Source organism: Barbus barbus (assembly GCF_936440315.1).
Source record: "Barbus barbus genome assembly, chromosome: 30".
In the NCBI taxonomy this organism is placed as follows: domain Eukaryota; kingdom Metazoa; phylum Chordata; class Actinopteri; order Cypriniformes; family Cyprinidae; genus Barbus; species Barbus barbus.
Window position 1 is genome coordinate 24,271,032 of NC_136758.1, and position 21,269 is coordinate 24,292,300.

The following is a 21,269-nucleotide window of genomic DNA, read 5'->3' on the forward strand; positions in this document are numbered from 1 at the left end:
CTAAGAACTTAATTTGGACAACTTTAAAGGTGATTTTCTCAATATTTAGGTTTTTTTTGCACCCTCAGATTCCAGATTTTCAAATAGTTGTATCTCAGCCAAATATTGTCGTATCCTAACAAACCATACATCAATGGAAAGATTATTTCTGATATATATATATATATATATATATATATATATATATATATATATATATATATATATATATATATATATATATATATTCTGCTTTCAGAAGATGTAGAAATCTCAGTTTCAAAAAATGTATCCTTATGATTGGTTTTGTGGTTCAGGGTCACATATGTGTTATTTTAGTATTATTTGAAGTTTAAATTTATAGTTTCGGACTATATATACATTTATTTTTTGAAGTTTAGGTTTTTCAGCTAATATTTTTCTCTTTTTCAGATGTATTTCTGTTACCAACAATGATTTCTAATACTTATAGTTTTAGTTAACCATAACACTGATTATAATAAGACATTTTAGACTGGCGTTTTAAGATTTAGCTGCCTTGTTCTACATAAAGGAATGATATTTCATCAGAATGTATGGTCTAATGGAAACAAGAACGGTACAAATGGCACAGAACATCAAGGAAATGTTTTATTTGAGGTTTGTTGTTTGTAACATCTATTAGCACATTAGTACATTTGCCCAAATTATTGTGAGGTACTGTAGTAGCTTTTCAAAACTGTTTATTAAACTTTGACTTAATGACCCTTAAAAATGACTATAGATGGCTTTAGTATGATTTTGACTCTCACATAACCAACTGTTGTGAAAGCAACAACTGCTGTGCTTCATAAAAGCACTCCAAACAACACACACCTCAGATTTGTGCTTCAGTTTCTCATCATTAACTTCAATCATCAGAGTTGCTCTGGCAAGACCATTCCATTCGCTCTGATTTCATAAACATATTTCAGCAGCTGCTTTGTGTTTTTATGCTCTGCTTTTACCATCTGGGTTGCGTTATTGCAGTAAGTACTTGATTTGTAATGTGGGTCAATCCTTCATTTCAGTAAATATTCCCATCATATGCCTTAATATGTTGAATCGAATACTTTTACAGTTTTTGTAAAGATGAAAATCATATTAGTAATTTTCACACTTATCACAGTTAAGTGAACTCAACGGAGGATTTCAATAATCTGGTTTGAACAGATGCTGCCATTTATATGCAAACATGAAAAACCGGCATTTTATTAAGACATTTTCCAGGTGTTTCAATAAAAAAGAATGTTTTCTTGTGAATATTGTTTTAATTGGTGAATAAAATGACCTTAATATGACTTGCTTTTGTATTAATATAATATACAAGGAGCTGGCTTTTGTTAATAATAATATCCTTATCCTTCAGGAAGTGATGTCATTTCGGTGGTAAAACAACAAGTGATGTGTAAATAATCCAATTATTGATAAAGTTTGTGTCTGAGCTTATTCTGAAAATCTATGTATGCTAGAACAGAAGTCTTTTGTTAGTTTAGTTGGTCTGGATCAGCATAGACGACACTTTTCCGGACATTTTTTCAGAACGTGTTATTGTTGCTAAATCTTTTTAACCCTCCTGAGTGTCAGGATACAGATAGAGACCTATCCTCTCATAACTCTGGGGCCACGAAAGCAAACAGCTTCTCTGAGATTAAATAACATCTTATAAAATGTAATTCTGTTGGATAGAATGGGGCTTAAGAGGAAATAGAGGAAGTTAGAATAGAGCTACGAGTTGTCAGCAGTCCAATCTCTAACTCACACTCTGAGCCCTTTGTTAAGCCCATGACATCATTCCTAACAAAACTTCAATGACTCAAACCATAAATCTTGTTTTGAGTCATGTTTCACCAAAAATCAAAAGGAGTAAAATTTTATTTTTAAGCTAACCCCGCAGGTGCCGTTCGCATGGCAGTCAAAAATTTGAATGAAATGAATGTACTATACTTTAGATCAATAATATTTTTGATTGACATTGTATTTATGGAATAGTGATGATCCATTCAACTTAAAACTGTTGTAAATCTTGAATGCTTTGGAGCACAGAAAATTGGTCTCTTTTTAAAAAAGACACTTGGAAGATTGTTGCTCAAGTGAATAAAAAAGTTAAAAAAAATGAAACCATAAAAAACTTATACACGTTTAATTTTTAAATTTTATGTGAAATATGTATTTACCAAAACTTGTTGTACTCCAAATTTGAGGTTGATATAAAAAAAATGGGCGTTCAGTAAGATTGTTTGGCTGCAGTACAAAACATTTCCACTAAATGAAATTTGCTTCCCATTCATTTCCACTGTCACTGTGTGTGTGTGTGTGTGTGTGTGTGTGTGTGTGTGTGTGTGTGTGTGTGTGTGTGTGCGCGCTGTGTCTGTGCGCGCTGTGTCTGTGCGCTGTGTGTTGTGTGTGTGAGAGACATATACCTCTACATTCCTTAGTGAGTTTGATCCTTCTTAAGAGATAACAGAAATTATTTATTTTGGCTGTTCATTAAAGCAGATGAAGATCACTCTTGTCTACAAGCAGATTAAGACATCTAAAATGAAGCTTAAGGTACATTGAAATAAAATAATGAATAAAAAAAGACTAACTAAAGGTTGCTTTCATTCTTTTTTATCAGAAATTCCATTAAAAAACCCCAGAAGATCTATGCTGCAGATTTGTAAAAACGTGGTTGGCAACTAATAAAAAAAAAGAAACCTTTATAGTATCTGAGAAACGTTTTGAGAGAGGATTAAAATTATTTTGGTTGTCAATTAGTTGTGCAGAATAAGGCAGAAAAAAGAATGAAGCTTCCAAAACATCCTTTATTTACATCAGTCCGTATGCCAATCAAACTCATTCAGGCTGTGTTTTTCCCCATAGAACAAGAAATCATGCCGACTGTCGCAGTATTAACATGAAGCAATATGTTGACAACTTTCCTCATACATCTATAATGCAAACTCTGCCTTTTTTGTTTTTCCTTTCTATTCACATGACTTCGTGAAGGAGGCGAGGCTTTAGTTTCGCAACCATGTTCGTGAACATTAAAGCGCATTTAGGACGATATTCGTTGCACATTGTACCGCATATCACACAATGCATTACTTGAACAATCCACAGATGCCGAAGAATGTGACGAAAAAACATTTCACGAATAAACATGTAAATTGCTTGTTCTCTCGTCTCCCAAGATTTGGCGATAGATGCAAAAACGAAACATATTATAAAGAGGAACAAAAGTGAAATATAGAAGTATATTTTATATATATGACATGAATTAGCTACTGTACAATTTTAATGCATAGTGCTTTGCAGGCTAAATAAATTATAGAATATAAGCATCTCTGTCATACAGGCTTCCTGAGGTAAAAAATAAATAATATCCTTCATTCATTACAATGCCAAAAGGTCAAAGGGCAGCAGGAATGTCGCTCCCCTTTGCTTTGGCGAGGGTCAGGGCAGGGAAGAGGAGTGAAGCGGGAATGGAAAAGCGTATGAAGTCTTTAGTTAGTACCAGAAACAGGCTATATACTCATCTATAAACGTTTAGAGCTGAAACTGTCTCAAGCACCATATATATACTGTATATATAAACAGATTTATACCAAAGTGTCAGCACACTAACAAAGAGACCACATAGAGGGAAAGCCAATGACCAGACATATGCACCAATCTGATCTGCAATGCAACGCAACAGACTAAATTTGACTAAGTTTTATTAGACAAAAAAAATTATATTGGGAAGTTACACTTTAAAAATGCCCAAGAAGTTGGCATGCATTAAAGTTTCGCTTTCTTATTGATATTAAAGATCCTTGTTGGTCCTGCCAGACTGAGGATTCTTCTCGCCTCTCAACCGTGACACGCTGGAGCGTCTGAGCCCGAGGCGTCACATTGCTGAAAATGCCAACGTAACCGCAGGGGATGTGAAAAATCAATGAACCAATGCCAGAATCATTTTTCTAGATGTCGTGCTGTGCTATTTCATGGAATACGAAACACTCTATGTGGTCTCAGTGTGTCCAAGAATACAAAAAATAATATAAAACACACGTAACAGTTCAGTTGAATGTGACTAGTGTATAACAATACAAATACAGAGACAGAATTAAAGAGATTAAACACTTAATTTAACAAGCGGTGTTTTCTTTTTCTTGTTACTTTTTTAAACTTTTTTTGTTTGTTTGTATGCATGTTTTTTTAGGCTAGCACCATCTGTACACAAATATGGATTTTTGTCCATAGATTTCCAAGATATTGAAGTGTTCACAAGGCACTTGTCGTCCTTTTTGTTGTTTTTCATTCATCTTCTTTAACGATTTGTTCTTTTATCCACATATGGCAATATAATTAGTTTGTTCACAGCAAGTGAGCAAACCATTTTTGAAAACAATGACTCCGTAGTTCCAAAGTGCTCATCCATCTCTGTGGGACAGTGTTTGTTTGTTTTTTTTCGTCAACTCTCCAAGTCCAGCGCTTTCCGTTCCCCACCAAAATACATTTTAGAAAAAATATTAAGCCTTTATATTTTCCCAATCATTTCAGCCATCATTGTACTGATGACCTTTTGTAACTTGCTCACATACACCCTACTGAGCCTTTTCCACTTCCAATTGTCCTTAATACTTGGCGAATCTTTTACCGTCGCCGACAGGTGATGTCAAAGCATGTGATCATCATCAGATGAGCTTTGCAGAAGTTGACCCGGTTCTCCAGTCGTTCCGTGACAAACTCCAGAGCGTCTAAGTACTCCAGAGAGTCCACTTCAAATGTCTGCTGAAGGTCAACTGCAAAAATGAAGGAAACGGATGTTAACTGACAGAAGTTACACAGCTATTGAGTGAATTTGCTATTCATTTTATTTTGTTCACTATCTATTTCTTGGACTTGAAACGGTTCAATAAACTACCATTGATATCAACCAAAATTGTGCAAATGACTTACACTCGGTGGTCCATTTCTCTGGCTCCAGCATCAGATGTTGTTTGGTTTGCTCTAGTTCCTTCTTCAGCCAATCGTACTTGGCCCGCACCTCTGAGATTCTCTGTTGCCGATGCTCTAAGATCTTCAGTTTGGCACTAAAGTATACCACTTCCTGAGGGCACAGCAACAATAAGTGAGAGCACGGTCAAGAGAAGTGCAGTAAAAACACTCTGCTGCTCACTCTTACCTTATTGCCTATGGTTCGCCTCCTCTGTAGACGTTCAACATCATCAATCTCATAAACCTTAATCTCAAAAGGTTCAGCTAAACCCCTCTGTGCGGGCCGAAGGGGACCGTCCACCCAGCGTACCCCTGGACTGATGACCGGCTTTCTCACAGGAGAGGATGTGTCTAAATTGAGGTTAGGGATTAGACGGCGTCTCTGGGACCCTAGGAATGAATCAATGTTATGTTATAAACATTATGTAAATATATTTTATCAATCTTGAGTTGTTTTGTAATGAAACCAGGTAAAAAGAGAGTGTCAAAGTGTGTTACAGTGCTGAGCCAAAGTTTAACCTACACGGAGCCCCACTCCTACCAATTCGATGCAGACGTGTAATGAAAAAAAGCAGTGAGATAACAGCAGGACAGTATCTTATCTGACCAGTCTGGAAAGTCTACAAAGAGGAATTTGCCAGAAGTGGTTCCCTTATTTGCATAGAAATTGACAGGTCCAGCTCTGCTGATAAGTTATCTGATTTAAAACCAAGGAACAAGGTAATATTAATGTGTTTCAACTTGTCATTTGGTCTGAAAACAGTACCGAAAAGGTCAAACTTTCAGTCTTCCCTCATTGCCTTGGAGAGAGAGTGCTCCGCATCCAGGAGAACACTGGCGGTTGGGAGTTGATGTAAATTTTAACTGTAGGTTGTGGTTTTAAATCCTTGCAAAGACCTTTTCAAGTAAGGTATTCGCAACATGATTACAATACTACTTTTCTTTGTGGTTCAACGTGTACTGGTCTAGCTTTTGTGTCTGTTGTTCCAGAGCCAGGATTTAAATTTTCAGTTTTCCCACCATGCAAAGGTTTGTGGTGGCAAGAAATAGAGTGAAATACTTTGCCTGAGGAAATGGGAGAGGAGGTGTGTATTCAGGAATTTAGGCAGCACTAAATATTGAAAGACCACCCACAGCTAAGTTTGGCAACTGCTATCAGTCTGTATCATAACAGATCATCCAAGCGTGTACAGGGAGTAGAGCTGTTTAAAAAGTTTTGTTTCTTCCAAGTATAATCTGGAATGAGTCCTGAAAGCTTTGTAGTACAATACATTTTCTTGAGCACAGTTCATTAGGGATTAGATTAATTGTGCTGAGATCTTTGTATTGCTGAACTGTAGAAAGATGGATGAAATGATGAGCCACTGAATACACTTAGAATATAAAAGCTAAATCTGTTGTGTATGTGTGTGTGTACACGCAGATATTTTGTATTACACAACAATTAAGCAGTAAAAGAAGTAATTGCTAACACTTTTCTTAAAGCCTTCATAATGCATTATAAAGGGTTATTATATTATAATGCATTATAATTATTCATAATGTGCATTGCAATACATTATATCTTGTCTTAAATAATTGTAACTGAATTGTTAATAATGTATTAACTGTGGTTACAATTATTCAAGAGATTGTACCATGCATTATAAGGTGCATTACAAGGCATAATTAATGCATTAAAACTACTTTTACCACAATGAATTATACATAAAAAGCTTTAAGTAAAGTGTTACTAAATTATTTTTTATGTTGCATTCTAGATTTTAAGCATAAAGAAGCATAGTTTTAAGCATCTGATATGTGCTTACCTGTATTACTTCTTTTCTTTGAATTCTTGAGGCTCCTGCGACCACTGACAGAGCTGCTGTTTTCACTCATAGAGTCCTGAGCGGATGATGTGCTTCCTGTGGCTTCACTGTCTCGTATCATACTCTCATAGCCACTGCTGCCACCACTGTGGTAGAACAAAGCAGTCTTTCCCATTGCAGGAGGAAGCTCTCCGCTTAGCACACTGCTGTTGTCACTGGCATGTCCGCTACTGCAACGGTGAGGCCTTCTTGGGGCAGTGATCTTACTGTAAGGTGAGGGCAAAGTATGGACCACTGGCCTTTCCTCTCCTTGGACTGCTGCTCCTCTCTCTTCGGTGTCCGAAGCCCCTCGTCCTTGGGCAGCGCGAGAGCTTGCACTACCTTGTAGGAGCTCAGAGATTCGTCCATTCACTGCTCTTAAAGGTAGCTTAGATGCTAACCCTGTCCCCCTGCTGCGACTTAGGGACTGGGTTGACCATGAATTTTGGTTCTGGTTCTTTCCGTTGGGAGGTAAACTTGAGCTTCGGTTTACTGACTGTGGAAGGGACTTGGTGGAGAAACTTAGGGTCTTAGTGCTAGAGGTTGATAAGCTTCGAGCTTTGGGACTTGCCATAAGGAGTTTGCTAACTGCAGAGATTTTGGATTGACTTGCTTTAGGTGATTGTGGTGCGTTATTGTTACCATTTGGTCCATTGGTAGGTGATGAAAGCAAACCACGGGCGATGCTCCTACCTAACCTTGGCATTGTACTGTCTTTTGCAACTCCTCCTTTAGAGCCCAGAGAGGTCAAACTCTCCGCCCTCTCCAAGGAATGACAGTCATAATGTGCCCCATGAGACCTCCCTAAGGAATTGGTTCTGTTTGCTAACTGCTCAAGTTTGGCACTGAAGAGTCTGCTGCTCTCTATATTTGGTCCTTTTTGTTTAATACCCAGGTCTTCAGGTGTGCTGCCAAGGAAAGACAGATGATAGTTTGGTGTCTGAGAATTTCCTGGATTATGCTGTGGACTTGCTCGATTCCTCTGATCAAGGCTAGACTTCCTTACAGGCGGCAATGGTGGGATTCCTTTCTGACGAGCAAAGATACCTTGCCTCCCTGCTGAACATCTTCTTTCGAGTGTGGCTCTTGGACTGCAGGGAGTGGAAGTGGTAACCCCAAGGCTTTTATACTCTCCACTCATGTAACGGTATGTAGGGTCTTCCAGATCATCCTGCTTATTCAAGCGATGCCATGCACGAGGGAGACTACCCGTTCTGAGGATGTCTGCAGAGTACACTTGAGTTATGCTTTCAGGTGCACTGAAGACCATCTCGCAGCCATCCACCACCCGGTTCATGGAATCAGGGGAACATGCTGCTTCACTCGAGTTGAGCTTGTCAACTTGCCATTTCCTTTTTACAGATTCAGATGTTTTCTTCTCTGACTTGACGTCACAGACCATGTCCAAAGGCTTGGAATCTTCACATCCCTCCCTTTTCATCCAAGGGTCATCAAAATGTATCTCACTTGAGATTGGAACAGGTGTGGATTTGGGATCTTTGACTAGAGGGGTTTTGGTTTGCAAGTCCTGCACAACCATTGGCTTAACAGCAGCACATGGGTGAGTTGTGATATTGGTCTTAAAAGGAACATAGCCACTTGAGGTTGAGGACAGCTTGTCAAGTTTGTGTTTAGCTGTGTTTTTATCATTCATATCGGTTTTATTGGAGTCACTCTCTTTGTCTGAGTTCTTTTGGTAATTTGACTCAGGGTCTATGTCTCCTTCTTCTTGAATTTCTAAAAGCCTATCTTCGACTATTGCCTCACCCTGTCCAAAGCACTGTTGGGCAACAAAGCTATGACATGACTGGTCGCCATCACTGCCAGCACTCATTTCACTCAGCCACGAGCTGATTGAGGAACGACGACTAGCCTGGGTGTCCCCTTCTATCTTGTTGAGAGGCAAGAATTTAGCAATGCTGACTTGTGAGATAGTGGCAGTGGTAGTGCAGGAAGCAGTGGTGTAATGTTCTAGGTCTTCACTCATGCTGCTAATAATACTAACAGGCCTTGAACCCGATGCCATAGCCTGCACCGAGCAGTCACTGTTAAAGCTGATAATGCTGGTTGGCCTACCATTTTCCATCACTCCACTAATTGTCAGCTTTTCCACCAGGGTAAACACCAGCTCATCCTCTCCATTGGGTTCCAAAGGTTGCTCTAGTGTAACTGTGGCTGTGGTGTCCTTCGCATTTTTCTTATTGTCCAAAGGCAGCTGGGGAACATCATCACACAGTGTCTCAGCTGATCCAAGGCTATTGGATGATGAAGATCTCTTTAGGACCTGTGGGCTTATCCCCACCGGAGAGGTTCTAAACTCAGGATTAAGCAAAGACTCTGTAGATGATTTTCTAGAGTCTTTATTGAGATCATGTGAGGAGTGTGGTGGTGTGCCAGGCATTACTCCTTTCTGGGTGTACACTTTGCAGCGTTGAGAGGGAGAGGATGGTGGTTTGTACTCTGACGTTTTAGTAAGACTGGCAATCCCCAACCGTGGGGAGCCCATAGGACGAGGCTTACTCTCACTGCTGCTCCCACCACTGATGGATTCTCTGCTGTCATGTAAACTGGAGCTCTTGGCTCTGTGAAGAGGGGTTAGTTGCCCAACACCACTGCTGCCAGTCACACTTCTGCTGCTGGAGAGTCCACAACTGCCTGTTGAAGACTGTGTCAAGCTTTCAATTATTGACTGAGCGATTTCTGCTTCTTCAACCACCTCACGGATCTCCTCCAGTTGTTGGTCAGATATCCTCTTGGGAGAACTGGACTGCTGACCCCCTTTTACGACTTGACCGGGGCCAGGTTCAAACTTGGCAGCTCTGTTGTCAGGGACTTCTTCAAAAGGGAATTTCGTAACCTCTTCTCTTCCATCAATACATTCCAGCCTCTCTTGAAGCTCTGCAAAAGTGTTGCACTTAAGACAGTCTTTCTCCTTTTTAACTGGTTCAGCACCTTCCTCTGGCAAAGGTGGAAGTGGCTGGGGATGAACAGTCTGCAAGGGTTGGACCGACTGTGAGGCTTGAACTAGTGGGGCTACAGCCTGTTGAGATGGTTGGGATGTCAAAGAAGTCATGCTAAGATCTGCTTTATTTTTATGTAGGGATGGGATGATAGGAACAAACTCTGGAGGACCTTCGTTGTCTGTTAGCTCTTTGTCTGAGAGGGCTGAGCCATTTGGACCTACGTAGATAACTGTGTCACATGACTGTTCACTGCTGGAATAGTCTTCAGGGTCACTGGAGAGGTGTAGCAGGGGCATTTCTGAATCAACAACATTTCTAGAATGGATAGTTCTCAGCTGTGTTGGGCGACGCATTCTTCCTTCCTCACATGAGCTCTCACCACCAGAGGAACTGGATGTGTATTGCTACAGAAGACAAAAAAATACTGCATTTTAAACAAATAAACATAAAATACAATGGTGCATCATTCTATGCTAAAAGAAAGTTCAACAAAATGAAGGACAGGGTCCTACCATGCTTACTTTAGCCTTCTTCTTCTTCAGCCTAAGAACACGAGAGGCGATTTGAAGGGTAGAGAGTGTCTCTGAGAAGTTGTTGGGGGACGAGGAGATGTGGGCTATCATGGTGGTGCGACAATTCATGTTTCCCAGGGACTCACGTAGCAGCATGGTTAGCTTACTATCTCTGTAAACAAAAAAATGGAAGAGCGTTAGCTGGGAAGTCTCAGAACGTCTGATGCATACGGCACACAAAATTGTAAACACTTCAGGAGTTTCGAAGTCTTCATCTGATTGGTTGAATTATACAGGATTTATAGGAGACGTGTGTGACACATTCTTTAACATTCCGCCTGGAAACAAAAATGCCGTGGCGCCAAACCCCCTCATGGAAGAAGGAGGCTGATTTGTTTACAACTGTGACAATAAGCGCTTATCAGGATCAACTAAACACTGGATTTTCAAAAGTATGTGAAATATGTAAAGTTCGTGGAAATAGACTCTATAAAATACGTCCAAGAGTTTTACATAGCAGTCTCTTGTTGTCGGGATATTTCCATACCTCTAAACATGACGCGGCACAAAACAAAACGTGATTGGTTACTTAACATGTCAGTCATATGGCCTCTTGGGCGGTTCTTGGCCATTCAAAGTGGCCAAGGTTCCCAGACCTTCTGCCATCAGTCTGAAGGTCTGGCTACCCAAGACTATTAGCTGGCAAAATGATAGTTGTGTAACTGGTAACTGAATAATTAAAAGTGAAGATACGTGATTTGTAAAATGAGTTAACCCTTTCAGAATAAAATGTATTTGGAAAATGCGAGATGGGTTCAAAAATCAAGGCTTTTGGAAATAACTAATTTCCAATGAATACCTGCACCACTTCTAGCAATCAATCTAATCGTGTAATGCACCCCTCTTTAATAAGAAGAATGGATAGACCCTTTTGGACATTTTATTTGCTGACCTTTATTCTAAAACATTGGCTGCCAGACAGTCTCTTTTTACAAAGAAAGAGAGACTTGGATTGGCATTTCCTGTTCTGTCTGCCTTGCCCATGGCAACCATTAGAGGTGACGTATAAAGCTGCTTTTCAAGGATGAGTCAGCTAGCATTACGATATGCACATGCACATTCTCAGTTCTCAGAAATCTATGACCTATACAATAATTTGAAGCAAAAACATTATCACAGAATACAACAGAGTGTACAGTACTATGGTTATAGTGATACTCTTTGCTAATTTCCTTGAAGTTGGATGATGTGCTTAAAAAAAGTGTGTAGTCAATCTTAAGGGGTTATAACAGTGATCACATGAATACTAAGCACAAGTTATAAAAGCATAATTTACTAATCATGATGTAACAAAAATAAAGTTATCTGAGATATCCCCTTAAATAACATTCACCCCTTGGCAAAATATGTAAAACCCTTATTACAGTTACAGTTTGTGGTTATTGCTACTAATATTATGCCACAAACTGGACAACACATTCTAGTGTGAAATCAATAGCTAATAATGAATTGATAATAATTCTGAACAATATCGTACATTTGACATAAATCAGAGAGGTTAAGTCATCTAATTAGAGAGATAAAAAGCAACCAAAATATTATTTAGCACTAATTAAATCACTATCTAAAATTAGTGACTTGTGTAGATTTATATTCATTTATGATACATGCATATTAATTAAATTTATCTTGTGCAAATGTTGTATTCCTCCTAAAAGGCCGTAAACCCTAATTATAACTCAGCTCTCAAGAGCTGTTGCATTTCCAGCCTTAAACCCCATGATGCTCTGCAATGTAAATTCGCCATGATTAAATTAGGGAGCCATGGCATAAAAATGCAAACGTGCCTTGAGGGAGCTAAATGGAAGCACTGCAAATTTAAAAAAAAAAAAAAGCTGCTGGAGATACACGGCACCTTCTCAAAGTTGTCTGTTTAACTCAAATTAACATGCTGCTTAAAGAAATAAAACAGCAGTTGCAGAGAAATGGTCTGTGTTAAGAATTTTCGATGAATCCCAGTGAATGTGAAACTGCATCTGTCTCTATGGCTGCTTGGCACAAGCTAATTCACTTAGCTATTACCCCTGAGGAGCGATAAAGGTTACATTCTCTCTGCAGATTCAATGTAGCATTAGAATCCACCAATTATTGCTCACATCAAAGGCTGGAAAATGTCAGTTTGTATATATTATTCATATGAGGTGTGTTTGAGAAGAATTAAAAGCATGCAGCAGAGATATGAAGGCTAATCATGTTGCATATTTAATGAGTTTAGCGAGTGGCGAATGACTTCACCCATAACAGTATAAACGTAATCATGTCATTGAGGTTACAACATATCAGCATGAGACTGAGAAGTCTAACCCAATGAGTTTTTGACTGAAATTATATGATATGAGCAAAGTGAAAGGTAAAAGTCTTACTTGTAAGGGATGTGCTTGCTGCCGTTGACTAAAGCCAATATGACGTTCCCCAGGGCAGACAGCGAGAGGCAGAGACCTGTAGTGCTGTCACGGGTCTTGCTCAAAACCTTGACACAGCTGCCTAGATCGATGAGGTGCAGTCGGCTCCTGCCTCCCGACACTAAGCAAAAGAGCCACAGAGTCAGATTTAATAACTAAACTAATAGGCGATTCTAACTTTTTTCATTCATCATTCTCTAAACTAACATATGATATATTACGTAACATTCTACTTTATGGGTACTTTATACTTCAAGGCAGGTACCAGCATGACAATTTGAAGTGACTCAAGTAATTGATGCATTACACTACCATTAGTCTTTTTTTTTTCTTTTTTTGAAAGAAAGAAATTAATACTTTTGCTCAGCAAGGACACAGTCAATTTCGAAAGTAAAGACATTTATAATGTTACAAAAGATTTCTATTTCAAATAAAAGCTGTTCTTTTGAATCCTGAAAACAAAAATGTATCAGCATTTGCACAAAAAATATTAAGCAGCACAACTGTTTTCATCATTGATAATAAGAAAAGATTCTTAAGCAGCAAATCAGCATATTTATAATTATTTTTGAAGGATCATGTGACACCGACGACGAGTAATAATGCTTAAAAATTCAGCTTTGCCATCACAGAAATAAATTAGGCTTCAAAACATATTCAAACATAAAATGGTTCTTTTAAACTATAATATTATATCATAATATTACTTTTTTTTACTGTATTTTGGTCAAATAAAATAATTGCATGGTAGTGTATATGTTAGGAAAAAATGCTCTTATAAAGGAAAAATTCTAGGAGGCTAATATTTGTGTGTGTATATATATATATATAATTTTGTTTTACATATTACACACATTAAAATATGTAATTTTGACACTGCAAGGTCCAGTATGTTTTGTAACTGTTAGTGAAGTACAGGTAGTACCACTGACTAAGTTGGTTAAAATATTTAAATAGCTACTTAAAGTAAGAAAATATCAAGCTTGCAAAGAAACTATATAAGGTATAAACACTGTCAAAAACCTCACGATGAGCATCTAATTCCATTATGAAGTGTTATTGTAAATTAATGGTAGACTAATAAAGATAAATGGAACTTATTAGTGAAAACGCTGAGGCTAATGAACCTATATTTCAAATGGTGACATTATATCTCTGTGTTTCTATTATAGAAGTTAACTTTAGCCATGGAAACACTCTGAATGGATTTCATGACTAGCTTCTTTATACACAGTATGGAGGTCATTCGAATTTCTCAAATACCCTAAAAGCCCAAGCGAACACATCTGCTTTTACTTTCTATTCACTCTTAGAAAAAGGCAGGACTCACTTATGCCAAACAGAACATTTCTTATGATAAGAGAAATTAGCACTGTTCTCCAGAAGTAGCTAGTTTTAGCATCAGATTGTACATCTCACATTAACAATGGCAGTTTTTTCTGTTATCACACCCCTTTCTAAGATTATCAGCAACAGACTATTTATAAACCTCACAGGCATCATTTGGAAGTATAATGAGAAAATTCGAAATAAACCGTGGAAGAGAGCAGATACTGCTGATAACAAGTACAGCTGATCACTAACTTCTTTTGTGTTGTAGATGTTGGTGTCCATCATAAAATATCTTCACCAGATAAACTAGCAATAGCCAAAATTTTAGAGCCTAAAAAATTGGTCACAGACAAAAACCAGTCAAGAACCCCTGCTCATGCTAAGTCTCTTCTGAAAGTCCATCTAACCCATAATTATACTCACTTCCACCCTTGCCCGTCTTTTCCATTCGATACTGGTAGATGTGTAGGGTGAAGAGCATGTGAGAGTTACGGTGCTCCTCTTCGTCATAGTCTGGCTTACTGCTGTAACGCGCAGCAATGGCAGCATCCAAGAAGAAAGCAGCCTTCTCAGCTGTAGGAGCGCGCAACTCACTCTGATTCTGCAACTGTGTACAAACACAAAGGATGCAAATGTGAATTTTATTACACAGTTTTGGCTAAAAGAACATCTGGTTTCAGAAACATACTCCAAACGCAGCAATTTAACAACTACGCCGATAAATGGGCTGATATTTGGCTATTTTTGTATCACGTCAGCCACAAAGTTGCTGATGAGCACCAAAAGCAACACTTTTACTTTGACAGTATATTTTTCATAAATACAAAAATAATTAAATAAATTAAAGTGTTTAAAAAAAAACTCTGGTTGACCACTATTAACAATGCTACAGAAAATAAAAGAAAGCATTAAAATGCTGTCAATTCAGCTATGTCTTAATATCTAAAAAGAAATTCCTCTATTTGTTATTGGGTAATAATCATGTCAGCAGAGCCTTGGGTATCACGGCTGAAGCCAGCTCTGTGTGATAAGGCTGACTGTCACAGGAAAAGGAGAAGTGAGGGCCTTACAATCCATTGCTGTGAGGTATCAGTCCAAGATGAGATTAGTGCACATGTCTGAGGATCACAGAGACAGGGGTTGTCTCTGCTCGACTAATCCTCTCATCATGTATTCGCATTTTACCCAACAATGGCATCTTTATTGGAAGTAGATTGCCAAGCTTGCTTATTTTAAAAAAAATTTAACACTGGGGGTATTCCCAGAATAAGGACATTTTCTTACAGGCAATGAGTGTGCCAATATTGCCCCCCCCCCCCCCCCCCCCCCCATTTAATTATCTGGGACTATTTTAAATCAGCAATGAAAAGAAAAGCATGAATCTTTGACATCATGTCATAAAGGATCTTAAAGTGATACAGTTTTTGCATTTTTTAAGGAAATCAAAAAGTATTATTTATAGTAGCATGTTAACATCAGACAGAAATTTTAACAGTAAAAAATACACACTTCACCTTTATTGTTCATCAACAATATACTGTATAATTCAAGACATTATAACAACATTAACGATCAGAACGACTATTTTACCTGCATCCCGCAGATGGGGTCCTCACAAAGGTAGACTCCTGGAGACTGACCGTCCTGCAAACTGCCTGTCGCCACCTCCGACAACAGATCTTTCAGGTTCTCGTCTTTTCCCCAGACCTCCACAGCCGACACTCGTACGGAGAAACGTGCGCCTGTCTTTTCCTTGCACTCGTTGATCAGTTTGAAGAGCCAGGAGATGGCACACGGGATGATCCCTAAACTCTGCATGGAGTCGTCCTTGCCAATCATAGTGTAGGATTTGCCTGCGTCAAGACCAAGAATCGAGTTAACGATGGATCGCTTTGCATACAATCACATTTCTTGTGTTATGAATGATTGACAGGCCTTTCAAAAGCATAGAGCGGAACAATAGAGTCAAAATAGGTCAGGTGCTAAAAGCCACAGTGCCTGTTTGGCCTCAGGAGCATTACGCCAATACGTGTGGTCTATTTCACACTTTCTAATATGATATTTAGCTTGCAGACCAGCACTCTGGCACAAGCCACACTGACAGATGTCACACACGCGCTATAAAAACACATTCCAATACAATTAAAAATCCATTAAAGCTGGAAATCTGACAAGATTAGCATAATCATGCTTAGAAATACGGTCAGAAATGCACCGTGCCTAATCACGAGAATGTTTTGTCTGCCTTAAATGGGTTTTTAATTCCAGAAAAGCTCTCGGTTTGACAGTCCGCTGACATTTGCCATATGTCTTAGTGTGGTTGAGTAAGCACATACACCGTGTGGGCAGCACTGGGCATTAAACGCAGGTTCACCCGCAGGACCAGAACCGGAACAACAGCCTGTTGATTGGCAGCGTCCCTGGATTCATTTCTGGACACTGCCCTCAAACACAGTCACTTGCATAAATACCCCTGCTGTTGACATGAAAGGGGCCACTAAACAAAGCCATATGTCACAGCACACATTCAGACCAGATTGAACTTCAAAAGACGGATTCCTCTAGTTTGGGTGGAAAAGATAGCAAGACAGAGGAAACAGAAACAGGAATCAGAGGAGATATCAGCTGAATAGAACAAATACTCTCTTTTGCACGATTCATATTGATTCAAACATCACAACAATTAAAAAAACAAAAACAAGCCAGTCCTGCAATGGTGCAGTTGTAGCAGATAATACATTTATTCATGATTTAATATGACACACCTTGAATGGATTTTTCGTACTTTCGTACTGTTTTTTAAAAAGATGGTTATTCTAAAAATTTGTCCTTTCATGTTTAAGAAAGTGTTCACTGTTGTGGCAGGTTCTTCGTTGATTTCACAAGGGAGCTGCTTAATGGAAAAAACTGGAATCAAAAATATTCTGGTCCATTACTACATATTTCATTCTATATTTTCCCACCAAGTGCTTATTTTAGTATTATTTATATACTACTATTTATTAATGTTTTTTAAAATAGCTTTTATTTTTATATTTTCATTTTAATTTTAGTTAAAATTTTAGAAATGTTTATTTGCTTTTGTTGTTTTTTTCTAAAAATGTTCTATTTGGATTTATTTTTATTTTCTTGTCATTTTAGTAATTCAGTGTATTTTATTTCAGCTGATTGCCAGTTTTTGAAGTTTAAGTTTTCATCTAATATTTACATTTTATTTCATTTCAGCTATATTGTAATTAATGAAAACAAAATAAAAATGTTTGATTTAGCTGCAGTAGGTTTTAGTTTTAATTCACAATAACAACGCTAAAAGTAAAAACATTTAAGAGGTAAATGTAAATTATAAGGACTACACTAACAAAATGGTATATAAAAAGGTAATCGTTTGGTTGCAGATGGTATTTATCAGGCACTAAAATAGTTCCAGACGTGCTAAAATACATGTTACATATTTACTATATTGCTAAATACAGCTATGATGTGAAATAACTGTCCACCTAGCTAACATATAATTTGTCATCATGACTACTCTGCATTAAAATCCACTAAAAACAAAAGCATGACTAAAAGTGCATACATTCTCTAATATGATTACATTTATTTAATTGAATTTATCTTTTAATTACATTTATTTTTTATTATTATTTGTTTTGATGCATTTTCTTTTTTCATTTGATTATTTACTTTATGTCCTGACTGTAACATATCAAACATGCTCTGTTGAAAATGGTCTTTCACATCAATTAAAGTTGCTGGGCTTTTACTTCCAGGCGGAAAATAAGATGGATGCTCCGTCGCAGATTAACTGAGAGTCAGTAATTCAATCAGACTGGATGGAGAGTGGCATGATGGGAAGGCAGAGCTTATGAGATTCAATTACTACAGCATCTCTCTTAAAAATTTTACACACACAAATCCATTATAGGCTTCAACCTGTCCTTCAATTTTATGGATTCTGACTTATTGCAATAAACCATAAATAAGCCTCCGGGCTGATCAAGTAGTCTCAGGACTAGAAATAAAGCTTCATTCCAGAATACCGCTAGAGTATTTTAATATTCACCATACAGCCTCTTCATCCTCACATCCAGCATGACATACAAGATCTAGAGGTCAGGCAGTATTATGCATGATTAATATTGCGCTCTAGTTGATTTGAAGGTCAAAAACAAATCTATGTGTTCCAGTCAGATAAATCTTAAAAGATTGCATCTTAGGTTCTCATGCACTTAAGCGCCAGTGGTGACCAGGGGTCAGCTCCTCGCACCGCTCAAGTTCAGCTTGATTCTTTTGTTTCTTGTTTTATACAACCACTTTTTCAAGCCAAATGTCCAAGGTAATTACTTCTAAAGCACTAACAGGCCAATCTCTGGGTCTAGTTAATTAGCTTTGCACGACTGACCAATGAAATCACCATAGAATGCTTTTCCAATGATGCATGAGCCAGTCTTTGGTTTTCAAGTCAAGGTTAATGGAAACAAGGCATCTGAGGCATTACACGCTGTCATCAAATCGCTGACCAGCAACCACAGTGGCATTTTTCCATTGTTTTCCGAGCAAACGGCTGGTTAAATTTTACACTAATCTTCCAGAAACAACAAATGACAATGACGGCAAAACAGGGTGAGAACATCTTGTAGTCCGCCATGCGTGCTATAAAACTAATTCCATCTAATTTACAGGATGTGAATGGTTGAGTATGGGACCATCGGGGAGGGGGTGGTTATTTATTGAACATAAAACATATCTGAGAGATGGAGATAGAAACATCACAGTGTGACATTCATTAAAAAGGCAAGAAAAATGTCTGCCTGAAAAGCACTTACAAGGTATTAGTAAAGGGCACCTGAAGCACTTTTCTTTGTGATGGGCTGATATATTCAAGAGATGCTGGATGGTGATATATTCGAAAGACACTAATCTCCCTGAACCCTATATATATATATATTCTAAATAAATTCACAGCTGTTTGTCTTTTACCTAGTTTGGAGTGTCCGAAGCAAAATACACAGCCGTCTGCTCCACTGACCACAGACTGGATGACCTCAGCCACAGTTCCTGCACAAACCTCTGCCTGCCAGGAAACAGAGATCAGCCAATCAAATTAATGCACTGCAAAAATAACTGAAATGGCATGACTTAAATTAAATTTTTGATAAAAATATCTAAAATTGTTTAAACAAGTAAAACTTGAGAAACTTGAGCAGCACTGCATAACAACACATTAAGACTTGTTTTAAAAGAATGTACAGTATATTTTATAAAAGTGTCTTACTGCACTAGCAGATATTTTCACTTAATAGCAATGTTTTGCTCAAAGAATAAATGTAAGTCACTTTAAAAAAAAGTGTCTGCTGAATGAATAAACGCTATTTTATTTAAAACACTTTATTTATTTAAACATTTTTGGTGTGTGCAAAAGATCTTCTGCATAGCAGCAATGACTTCTTGTCCATGTTTTATCATATACTACCCAGTAATGCTTTGTGGTTAAGGATTTGGGTTCAAATTCCCAGGTGGGGTAACATATAAGCAACTGCCATTTTGCTTTTAAACTTAATCAGCATTGTAAGGCACCTCAGGCTGCTCCAGAGGGACTGTCCATTTATTAAGACCATACTGTTGCTTTGTGCAATGAAACAATCCATTTGGTGACACTATGGCAGAAATGACACACAGCATGTTTAATGCTTAGCACAATTTTTAAAGGGATAGTTGACCCAAAAATGAAACTGTTGGCATCATTTACTCACCCTCAAGTTATTCCCAACCTGTATGAGTTTCTTTCTTCTGTTGAACACAAAAGAAGATATTTTGAAGAATGATGGTAATCAAACAGTTGACGGCAACCATTGGCTTCCACAGTATTTTTTTCCACACTATAGAAGTCAATGGATACTGTCAGATGTTTGGATACTAAAATATCTTTAAGAGAAAAAAGAAACTCATATAGGTTTGGAACAACTCACAGGTGAGTAAATCAGGACAGAATTTTCATTTTAAGATGATCTATCCCTTTAAAACTAGCAACAATGCCTCACCTGAGAGGCATCATGGGAGAAAGCAGCATCAAATGCGAACATCTTTGGAGGAACCTGGTTGGAGCTGCCGCGTTTCTGAGTTTGATTCTGCTGAGAATTAACTGCTGGATCCATGATGGTCACTTGCTTCTTACGAGAATCGACCTTCAGGAAGGAGCTGGACTCTGCCTCGCTGGCGGGCGATGAAGGACATACGCGTACCATCACTTTAACCTGCACAGAAACATAACAGCATCTGCTCAGTAATGCAGCATATCAAAGTATCATGTTGCTCAGCAGCAACCTCTCTGCGAGTAACACCACAACCAACGTTTCTGTGAACAAAACAACATGCTGCTTGAGGGAGAACAAGCTTTTAAGTAGGTTTATAGCTTTGTCAAGGGTTGACAGATTGTGGAAAGTTTGCATCTCCTTTCCGAACACTTTTCCTATAAGAGCACCTTGCTGTTTCAAGTGGTTTCGAACAAGTTTTTAAGACTATAAACCCCCCAAACTTTAACATGTTTATACCATTACTCATGTTTTTGACAAAACTGTGTGCAGTGATACTTAGAGAGTTATTCATAACTCTTTAATATTTCACAGTCAAATATGTGGAGACAGCAGGCAAGCATTAAACCTCAATAATGCTGCAAGAAGCAGGTGCAAGATTAAGGAAAAGGTACACCAAGTAACTTCAGCTGAAGTTTAGTTTTGAGATAAAAAAAAGTTTCTTTGAATAAAAGAGATTGATTTTGAATCCAATTAGCATGCACAGTCTACAAAAAGTCTTGGGTATAGTCTATATGTTTGGACTGCACATCCACCAAATGTTAGATAAATCTAATCTATAACTGAACATTTACGTTTAAGTGATGTAATAAATCATCTAATATAACCTATGTACCCTTCCACATCACATACACGCATATGATAGACATCAAACCTGGTTCCCTGTTTATAAGCATGTGCTCAGTAAAACCATCATTGACTGAATGTAATTACAGATTAGTGGACTAGAACACACAAGTGATTGTTGGAGCCCTGCAGAAAGACAGGGGATAAATCTTGGGTTTCCTGCAAAAGTGATCTTTCACCATTCCTTTGCAGTCTAGATACAGTGGTTATAAATATTTGACTTATATTAGATATTCAGGACACCAAGGCT

The 21,269-nt window shown here is 38.0% G+C and overlaps 2 protein-coding genes across 2 annotated transcripts in view; one reads left to right on the forward strand and one right to left on the reverse strand.

Moving 5' to 3' along the window:
• The window catches only part of smyd3 (SET and MYND domain containing 3), a 153,319-nt gene extending 152,061 nt beyond the window's left edge, over window positions 1-1,258 (forward strand). The window contains exon 13 of the mRNA XM_079385370.1: window positions 297-1,258. The gene's annotated coding sequence lies outside the window, so the exon portion shown is untranslated. The remainder of the gene's footprint in view (window positions 1-296) is intronic.
• Window positions 1,259-2,785: 1,527 nt separating this feature from the next.
• LOC306850451 (kinesin-like protein KIF26B) overlaps window positions 2,786-21,269 on the reverse strand; it is a gene marked incomplete at its 5' end in the record, with an annotated part of 32,864 nt that continues 14,380 nt past the window's right edge. Inside the window, 10 exons of the mRNA XM_079386105.1 lie at window positions 2,786-4,769; window positions 4,927-5,077; window positions 5,153-5,355; window positions 6,774-10,179; window positions 10,288-10,459; window positions 12,711-12,870; window positions 14,505-14,688; window positions 15,672-15,934; window positions 19,062-19,155; window positions 20,123-20,335. Of these exons, the coding sequence (XP_079242231.1) occupies window positions 4,621-4,769; window positions 4,927-5,077; window positions 5,153-5,355; window positions 6,774-10,179; window positions 10,288-10,459; window positions 12,711-12,870; window positions 14,505-14,688; window positions 15,672-15,934; window positions 19,062-19,155; window positions 20,123-20,335 (4,995 nt within the window). The 3' untranslated portion in view covers window positions 2,786-4,620. The remainder of the gene's footprint in view (window positions 4,770-4,926; window positions 5,078-5,152; window positions 5,356-6,773; window positions 10,180-10,287; window positions 10,460-12,710; window positions 12,871-14,504; window positions 14,689-15,671; window positions 15,935-19,061; window positions 19,156-20,122; window positions 20,336-21,269) is intronic.